This window comes from Panthera onca, chromosome B3 (genome assembly GCF_046562875.1).
Source record: "Panthera onca isolate mPanOnc1 chromosome B3, mPanOnc1 haplotype 2, whole genome shotgun sequence".
NCBI classification, from domain to species: Eukaryota; Metazoa; Chordata; class Mammalia; order Carnivora; family Felidae; genus Panthera; species Panthera onca.
This window is the reverse complement of record NC_138344.1, coordinates 47,506,457-47,516,424: the sequence shown is the minus strand read 5'-3', so window position 1 is coordinate 47,516,424 and position 9,968 is coordinate 47,506,457. Positions and strand designations below refer to the sequence as shown.

The window sequence follows — 9,968 nt, the reverse complement described above, 5'->3', positions numbered from 1 at the left end:
TGAGTAAATTTTATTTGTTTTTACAATATCAAAGGGAAATAGACCTTCCTATGACATACAACTCAAACGCCCATATAGGATGAATACTTTGGACTACATAAAACATTTTTAAAAATTTGCATATAAAAATAAAGACAAATTACAAGTGAAAATATCTGCAACTAGTATCACAGAAGGATGAGTAGGTCTGACATTGTGTTAAGAGCTGCACAAATCAATTAGGAAAGACCAACATCCAAATGACAAAATGGGTGAACCAAAGTTTCCAGCAGGTGCCTGGGTCACAAGTCTATATCCTGGCTGCAGAAGGGTCTTGGGAATTTTTGCTTCTGACTTTTACGTGTTAGGGATACAAAAGTCATATTGTTGAAATGTTCTTCAATATAGAAAGGCTGTTTAAAAGATGGTGGACATTCATGGCTGTGACAAATGTCCACCTCCATTCTTGTGCAAGTTTTATTGTCATAGTGGTCAGTAGGAAAATATGGATGCAAATTTAATTTTCATTTTCCATTTACTTGGAAATTCAGCTCTGTCATTAATTTACTCTTTCAGTTTTTTATAAACCCAACAAATATTTATTAAGCACATCCTATGTACCTGGCAGTGTCTTCTGGATACGTGAAATACACTAATGAACAAACAGAAAAAAAAATTCTGCCCCCACAGAGCTTACATTCTAGTGGGATGTCTTCAGTACCTGTTGGTAGTACACATCAAGTTTTCAAACTTTTATTCCAAACAAAGACAGGTTAAGTGGATAGAACAGAATAAGTAATCTGTTGTTTATTAGCTTTTCCAAGATAGTTCTATTATTTGGTCTAGTTTCTAGACACCTGCCTCTTCAAATACATGGCAAAGATACATTCCAGAAAAGGTATTTGCTGTTTGGGATGCTTCCCTCATTGCAGTGAATAAATGAGATCTGACTGTAAGAGATATGTGTATTGAATTTCACTATATTCAAAAGAGAACACAACAATTAAATAAGAAGATTCTCTGTTTGCCAAAGTTCAGAGGACACTAGTATTTTCAAAATGCTTTAGAGATGCTGAGCAAATAGCAAACACCATATGTGTATTTGCAGGTGATGCCATTGTGTGTTCTATGGACCTCGTTAGGCATATCTTTTTTCCCTAACTCACATTGACCCAAACTAGAGAAAAGCAATATTTGGGTTAAAAATGATACATAAAGTTATTTTTAAGACAGTCCCAGGGGGCGCCTGGCTGACTCAGTTGGTGGAGCATGCAATTCTTGATCTCGGGGTTGTAAGTTTGAGCCCCATGTTAGGTGTAGGGATTACTTAAAGAGAAAAAATCTTTTACAAGAAAATATACTTCCAAATCATTAATTTATTTAGCAATTCTTTTTCCTTTGGAGTATTTGAAGGTCTTGCTCCATTGCCTTCTAGCTTCTAGTATTATTGTTGAACAGTGGACACTGCCATTTTGAGTGTTAGTCTTTGGTGTTTGTCCTGTTTTATATCCTCTCTGAAAGCTTGAAGGTCTTCTCTTTGTCTGCTGTGTGCTCAAATTTCCTGATCTCAGGCTTTCGTATAGATCTATTTTTATCCATTGTGGTAGGCTCTTGGTGAACTCATTTAATTTGGTAACTCATGTACTTCAGTTCTGGAAATTTTTCTTAGATTGTTTCATAGATGATGATACCCATATCCCCACCCCCACCCCCCCCCCACTCCGGAATGCCCTCTCTCTTTTTGGAGACTTTATTATTTGGATTTTGAATTTCCAGAACCAGTCCTTTCTTTTTGGTTCTGCTTACTAGGAAATTTTCTCAACTTTTTGTTCCAATTCCATTATTAAGTTTATGCTCTCCTGTTTTCAATTCTAAATGTCTAACTGCCTCACATGATAGTAAATGTCTAAGTGTCTCACATGATAGTGACTTCCCTCAAGTGTCTGATAATCCTTGGTTGTCCACTCATATTTAAGAACAGGGCAACAAACTGCTGACAGGAAATTCTGAGTATGGGTGGGGATTTGTCAGTTGTAAACTTACCTTAATTTGTTTGGGCTTATCATTGGGGAACTTCCCACATCAGTATCTTCAGGTCTTTCCTTTTGGGTTGATCAGATTCCATAGAGAAGGATCCTCTAATCTCTTCCTTGAAAGTTGAAAGCCTGGCTGCCCTGAATCTGGGAGCCAAGTTGGTAAAGATATCTGGAGGCCTCAGCATCCAATACACAAATGTTCACTTAATCCCCTTGCCCCTGAAAGACCTCCTGCTTCATCATCTGCAGGGAATAAGTTTGCAGTATTTTGTTTCGGTAGAGGAGAAGCATTTATTTGCCTGATTGCATGGAATTGGGAAGGGATTCTGGGGATCTGATTGTCTCTTAAACAGATTGGCAACCAATCCTCCTTATAGTATTACCCTCTTTCCTCATTTCACTTCAAGAGGAGCCTGGAACTGGTTGGTTATGAGTCTTTTGGTAACACTTCAGTGTATATAGGTTTGATTATTGATTTACCTCATTGTCCCCTTAAGATTCAGTTTTGATAGTCTACTACATCTTTTAGCACTCTTCTGCTTTTCCAGCTAAAAGGCTTCTCAAATTTTGTTGCCATTGTCTCTTTTTGGCTTCTCATGATGTTAATCTGACATGACATGATGTACTGGATTTATGTTAACATAGGGGAGGAAAAGTGGGAGGAAAGATAGATGAAGAATCCATAATTATTAAAAATGGGTGATTAAGTAAGTATATGGAGGTTGTTAATACTACCCTGTTTACCTTTTTTTAAAATAGGTTTGAAAATTTCTAAAATAAAAATATTTTTTAAATCCCTGTACTGATTTCTTAGTGTGATATTAGGAAGGAGCAAAATTCAGAACACATGTTAAATTACCACCTCTACCTAGAGGGAGAGAACCATTCGTTTTTCAATACATATTTATTGAGCATCCACTATGCACTAGGCATTGTGCCAAGATACAAACATAGGACTATGGAAGAGAGATTATTTGTTTTACTTGATTTACTATACTGACTTTTTAAAAATTAAAATCTATGGCTATTTAGGTTTGATATTTTAGAGTGTTTGACATGTTTCTTTTTTCCTTTTCTGACTCTGAATTTCTCTTGATTTTGGTATAAATGCATGCTTTTGTTAAATATGAAAGAGAAAATCCTAAAGGGGAAAAAGACATTGAATATAAGATGGACAATTAAGGGATGTCTCAAGTATGAAAATAGCATTAACACAAGCCATTTAATGGCTTAAATAATAAATTACACTAGCAGGGGATACAGAACTCTTTTTTACCTATGAACAGAGAGAAAAGACAAAATCTGTATTAGGAAATCCCACAAGGGATTCTTGTTAGAGTGAGAATGAAGAGAGTGGACCTTTGATGACTAGTAGAATCTGGCTTTTGGTAGGGTGGAAAATCTTGGCTTTTAGTTAACCAGTGATGGAAATGCCATGAACTGCAGGTAATACTTACAAAGTTAATTGTAACATAAAATTGTTCCCTTTGGTCCCAAGGGGATAGCTATGGAAAAGAAAGCAAGAACTAGCTGCTCTCCTATGGAGAAGGGAGCTACAAGGGAGTCCATTACCCATGAATCTTGGTTCTAGATGGATAGCCCTAGGAGGCCACTCACTCCATCTAGATAGCAACTGGCTACTTGACTTAGTTAGCTTTATTCTCTTACCTCTTCTTCCTCCTCCTTCTATGAACTTTCTAGAATATTTCCTTGTAAACAAGAGGCGAAGTGCAAGTCAGTCTCCCAGGGAAGCAAAGCCCATTGCTTCAGTTGCTATTCCTTTTGACTACTAAAGGTTTCTTTGGGCAACTCAGGTCTCCCTTATAAAATTGGGTGTGTGTGTGTGTGTGTGTGTGATTGTGTGTATGAGTGTGTGTGTGTGTGTGTGTGTGTGTGTTAGAGTGTAGAGTGGGGGCTCTAAAAAAGTGGGAACTGAAACTATGTAGACAGAATTCTTGTGTCTGTCCAGTGGCAGGTTAAGGTGAATAGTGAAATAAAATATATCAGATTGTAACCTTCTTGAGGCAGGTTGGGTTTGAGACTCTCTGTTCCTCACAGCCATCAGCACCAGCCTTGCATGTAATAAATGGTCATTAAATATATTTGAATATTGGTTAATTTATATTATAGATATAGTATAGTACTTTCAATTATCATTGAATTTGTATTACTAGTTGTTTTTCCCTGAGCTATTCAATAAAGCCCTCTGGCTCTATCTAACAGGGTCAGCAAAGGCCCAGAAATTAGTTAGAAGTGACACAAAACTGTGGTTTTTATACTCTTTTTGTCTTCCATATTTATTAGGAGTATTACAGGAAATCCACTGGTGGGAATAATATTCTGGCATTAAAAATGATACATGCAAAGACTACCTAACAGTATGAAAAATAAATTCAGGTTATAATGTCAAATGATTGATAGATTTAATTCCAGTCTCCCTTTTTTGAGTGTCTACTATGTACTTAGTGCCATGTTAGGTACATGGTACAGAGAAGCATGGCAATCATAGTGCTCAGGGAGTATATAATATAGTATGGAAAATAAAGTATAAATATAATCATATAAATCATATAAATATGATCCATAATAGATATAAAAAACATCACCAGTCAGTCCTTCAAAAGAGGAAGGGAGCCCCCATGACTGAGGGTTTGGGGAGATAGCTATTTCTTCCTCTCAATTAGTTATAGAAGAAAGACGAGAAGAAACTAGCTCTCTGTTTTTATTTTTTGAAACAGCATAAATCCTTCAGATGGGATTACATTCTCCTTTCCCCAATATTTCTCTTCAGTTTTGCCCCTGAGTGATAGAATCTTACCCATGGAATGGGGCCTTAAAAGTTCTAGACAGACGTTCCATTTTATGTTGAGGTCTTTGCCACGAAAAAATAGCCATCCGGCCTATATTACTTAGAACACACTAGATTACAAACAGCAGAAAACTCTAATCCTGTTGTTTTCATCAATGATCATAGACCTGGGTTCAGAAGCCATTTGATGCAAAGCTCAAAAACATCATCAAAGATCATATCAATTTGCTTTCTCCATGCCTGCTTTATTTTAACCTAGCCAGACCTTGTGGTTGGAAAATGGCTGCCCATAGTCCAGGGGCTCCTTAAATTTTTTTTTTTTCATACAACATGTTGGTGATATACCTTCAATTTTTGTTGTTATGCCCTCTGATTTTTGGAGTACATGCAAAAAGAGGAGGTTGACGCTGAAGTTCTCTTGAAATATGAAACAAAAACTTCCCTGAAAGTCCACAGCAAATTGCTCCTCTCGTCCCAAATTGTGTCATGCCCATTGCCAACCAGTAAACTAGTAACTGTGGTAGGGATGGGATTATGCTGCTTTATTTAGGTTGGAATTAATTCTAATTTGCTTATATTGGAACCACATGCTCCAGTATGCAGTCAAGGCTCGGATATGACGGCTAAGAACATGGGGTGTTAACCTAGATAACTGAGAGTGGATAACGAAGAAGCTACCACAGGATTTGGTACAAGGTCTGGAGCGTGGCCGTTGACAACGTCATGGAAACCCCTAGCCCCAAGCCACAAATGCCTTCTCTCTCTGGACAGCTTGGGTTGTAATAAAGTATAGCAATTGCATATTTGCAGCTGAATCTACCTCCTTCTTTCCATGCAAATCTGGGCTCCAATGACTCCTTCATGTCGTTGCCCTCAAGCCTTTGGCCGCTTCCTTCAATTTGTTAACGTTGGGTGTGTCTTCTTTCTTCTGTGTTTGTTCTGCCTGGCCCTTACTGCACTCACTGAACCAAGAGAGTTAAACACTGGCTGCCATTGGAAAAAAACCTTACTTCCATTTCCAAACTGAAAGGAATTGAGGTCTATTTTGTCTTCTTTTTATTGTTTGGGGCTTCTTCAGGCCAAGTTCAGAACTTGCGCCAAAATAGTGGCTTTGCGATCAAACCTCCTTGGGCCATCTCTGCAAGATGAAGGCACTGGCTTGATCCATTTCCAAGAACTCTTCCCCGCTGTCCAATTCGGTGGCCCCCAACCAGGATTCGCGTGGGAAGAGGTGATTGTAGACTTGAGGGCTTGTGTAGTGGAGTGTTTGGGTACCTGAAGCCCACGCTGCTTTGTGTGGTTTGAGGGAGCTTTTGCCCCTTTTCTGTCATTCTGCTCAGCAACGAATTCGACCAGCGGCACCTACTCCGAGCGCGGACCGAAGTGGCTCAGTCTCCCTTCATCACGCACGAATTTTCCGCGCCGAGCGCTGCGCAGCCGCCAGGGCTGCAACGACAGAGCCAGGCCGAGTGCGGCGTCCGGCGTCCAACGCGGCTTGCTTGGGAACAGGAGCCTCCAGGGCTCTGCGGCCTCGGGCTGGGTGGCCTGGGCAACGGATCCAGATGCGCCCGCAGCTGCGTCTCCTCCGCGCCGCTCTGCCGCCCGAGGCAGAAGCGGGACAAACCAGAGGAGGCGCCGCGGTGCCTGTCGCCCTGCTCCCGGGGGCACCGACGAGGCGCCCTCCGCGGGCGGCCCGGCCCTGCTTCGCGGGGTGCCTGCGCGCGTCTCCCGCCCCTCTCCGGCGGCCCCCACTCCGTCCCGCCTCACCCCACCGCGGGCTTTGTCCACCGGCCGCGCGGCGGCCCCTCCCCGTTCCCGCCGGCTCCTCCCCACCCCCTCCGCTGGCCCCACTTCCTCGGCGCAGGCGGCTGGAGCGCGCCGGGGACGAAAGGGTTAACCCGGGGCTCTTCCCGGCGCGGAGGGATCCGGAGCCGAGCCGAGCGCGGTGCTGAGGCCGCCTCAGCGAAAAAAATGTCCGCCTGAGGAGACCCACAAGTTCTATTCGGGGGGACCGCCAGCCCGCCCCGGGAGGAAGGGGCGGCCAGGCCCGAGAGCCGCCTCCCCCGCCCGGATCCGAAAGCTCGCGCGGGGCAAAGTGAGCCGAGCCGCCGGGAGGTACAAGGGGAAGCCCGAGCCGGCTCTCCCGGCCAAAGTGAACTTTAATCGGGGTGGTTGGATGCGGAGACGGGGCGGCAGGTAATTGCGGAGAGACGAGCGGGAGGGGTACGCCGTGGCGGGGCTAAGGGCTGAGGGGCGCCGCCACGTCTCTGCCGGAGCGGAGGCGCCCCCGGCCCGCGCCCCAACTCCTCTCCCCTTTGTACAGAGGCGAGCCTGGGGTTCCCTCCAACTTGGGGAGCGGAGTGGGGACGGAGGCGAGAGTCGCGGACGGCCAGGCCCGCGGGCGGCGCGCTCGGCCTGCGCGCCCCGTTCGGCACTGGGCTCCAGCTCCGGGGCGCGCGGGAGAGCAGGCTGCTTCGGCCGCCGCGCCGGGCTCATTGTTCGGCAGGTCCGGGGCTGGCCGGCCGCGGGCAGGGTAGCAAAAGTGGGAGGAGGCCGAGCCAGGGGAGGAGGGCGCCGGGTAAGAGCGAGATTAGTTGTCGGGGTTTGTATTTTCTTTTTAAAAACGTCCCTGGGACGCGCGGGGGTTGCTTTTCGACCCCCGGGGCCCGCTGGGGACGTCCGGGCGGCGGCGGCGGCAGACGCGGGCCTGCGAGCGGCGCGTTCCCTGCAACTTGTCAGTTCTATTGTTGCCGAGCCAGTGAGTCACTTCGCATCTCCCCTCGTCGCCACTCCGCTCACTGGACGCCTAGTCGCCCCTCACCCCGCCCCCCGAGACCCCCGCCCGGCCGGGCGCAGCGCCGAGCACCCGGCTGGCCGCGCGGGGTGGGGGCACCGGGGAGGGGGCAGGGTTGGGCTCGGAAACTTGCAGGAGAGGCGGCGAGTTGCGGGAGCCGCCGCGACGCTCCCGGGCCGCGCGGAGGAACGCGTGGATTCACCGACCCGGCGCGGTGCTGGGCTCTCCTGCCCCCTGCCCGCGCGGCGGTGGGAACGAGTTGAGTGCTGGAAATCAGCCCAGAGCTCTCGGTCCTGCCCTACGCCCCTCTTCTTCCCCTCACACACTTTGGGCCGTGGTGGTCTCTCTGAGCCTGTTTCCTCTGCCTTAGGACCTGCTAGAAGTGACCGAAGATGAATCCCCAGCAGCAGCGCATGGCCGCTATAGGGACCGATAAGGAGCTGAGCGACCTGCTGGACTTCAGTGCGGTATGAGAGCTTTCCGCGGCATCTTGGGGTTCTGCTGAGGTTTACGAAAGAAAGAAAGAAAAAAAGAAAAAGAAAGAAAGAAAGAGAAAAAGAAAGAGAGGAAAAAAGGCGGGGGGGTGGTGGTGGTGTGGGAAGCGACGTGGAGACTAGGCAGCGTGAACTCCATCTGCTTTGAGCAGTAGTTCTCAGGGCTGGAGTCCAGCTCCCCCAAGTTGGACACCTGAACTTTGATGTAATGTCTAGACTTGCAGATTTAAAACTTTAATGCCAGAGGGGTCATTTGATTGAACCAGTTAAAAGGAGAACAATGTAACCATGAGCTTTGGTTGAGTCACCCTCTGACCCTGATGATTCTTAGGGATTTTGAACTTTGAATGAAAAAAGAAAATTATTTTTTTCTGCACTCTATTTCCCTCCCTGAGATGTGATAGAATTTATGATATCTGAAAGATGTCAGTTATGAGAAAGTAAGATAGAGGCTGGAATTTCCATTCTTTTTGGCTGAACACTTTTAAGTACGTAAATTTATGTGTGTGAATGTGTATATGTATGTATATGTGTACATAAGTAAGGTATATGTATTTTAAAGTTTTTACCATAGGAAATGATTGACAAGAATAGCTTAAACCGAAGACAGCCTACTGCCTTTATCTCTCATGGGCTGAATTCCTTTATTAACTGTTGTTAGGAGGCAGGACCAACACCTACTTTATAAAACTGGGTTATAATGGATCCTTACTGTATGTAGTAGTTTCTTTGGGTATGATTCTGACTATGTGGTAATGTAAATGTGAGATTTCTGTTAGAAAGTAAAGGTGATGGACATAAATTTGCCATTTAAACTTAATAATTTTAGACTTTCTCATGTAAATGAGTGGGTTTTGAGAACAGAATATAACCAATATTTCTAAGTAGTATTAGGAAATAATATCACTGAGTGTAATTGCCTTTGTGGGTCTGAATGTATATCTCCATTTTATCTTAACTTCCTTCTAAAATACGTAACTGATGGCTCTTGGCGGACTTTTGTTTGCAAGGAGTCTAGAAGAATTTCAGGACTAACAGATACATTTGGGTTATTTTGTAGATGTTTTCTCCACCTGTTAATAGTGGGAAAACCAGACCAACAACACTGGGAAGCAGTCAGTTCAGTGGATCAGGTAAGATGGTATCTAAAATCAGGAACTCTTATTTTGGTGTTTGATACATGTTAGTAGAAAAATATGAAGTATTTTAATATCTTCATGCCATTCTGTTGTGTCCATTTCAAATTAGAAGCAAAAACAAGCCTTAGATGGGCTGTTGACTTTAGGATCCATTGATATTTCTATAAGAATTTAAATATCGATGTAAAATTCTTCTGTTTTCCATGAATCTTTAAGTTGAATTTGTCTTCTTTGAGTACAAGGGATCATATCCTGCCTCTGTGTTTGGACAAGTACCAGAAAAAAGGCTCTGTGGTCCATGTGTGGTCTATATATAGTTTTTTTTAAATGTTTGTTTACATATGTATATTTTTAAATTTTGCTAAAATTTGAGCCTATTAGCATTATTAAACCTTTGTGTTCTAAAAATTTGGTAAAATATTATTGTATGCATATTGAGTCAAGTAAGAATTAGTAAGACTTATTTTAAAAGGTGGCTATTCCCTTGGAAGTCTGGAGCAAATTAAAAATGGGGACAGTTTTAAAAATGTTCAAGGAACAAATATTACAAATAAATGAATAGAAAGATTTATTTTCAAATGATATCTGTTAGATGACTGAATTCTACATTCAGATTACATTAGAATAATATTTAGAATAAGTTTAATAAGATTCCTATTCCTACATTAGCGCTGTGGTCTTTAAATTTACTTTATATTTATAACTATTCTCCATTAT

General features: G+C 43.7%; 1 protein-coding gene across 11 annotated transcripts in view; it reads left to right on the top strand.

The window, feature by feature from the left end:
• Nucleotides 1-6,790: 6,790 nt before the first annotated feature.
• TCF12 (transcription factor 12) overlaps nucleotides 6,791-9,968 on the top strand; it is a 377,037-nt gene continuing 373,859 nt past the window's right edge. For 2 of the 11 annotated variants that reach the window (XM_060618411.3, XM_060618407.3), the window contains exons 1-3: nucleotides 6,792-7,020; nucleotides 7,989-8,085; nucleotides 9,173-9,245. In XM_060618411.3, coding sequence (XP_060474394.1) covers nucleotides 8,011-8,085; nucleotides 9,173-9,245 — 148 coding nt within the window. In that variant the 5' untranslated portion in view covers nucleotides 6,792-7,020; nucleotides 7,989-8,010. Of the gene's footprint in view, nucleotides 7,021-7,771; nucleotides 7,877-7,988; nucleotides 8,086-9,172; nucleotides 9,246-9,968 lie in introns of those variants that run through there. The other 9 variants (XM_060618413.3, XM_060618410.3, XM_060618420.3 and 6 more) reach the window with 7 other exon arrangements.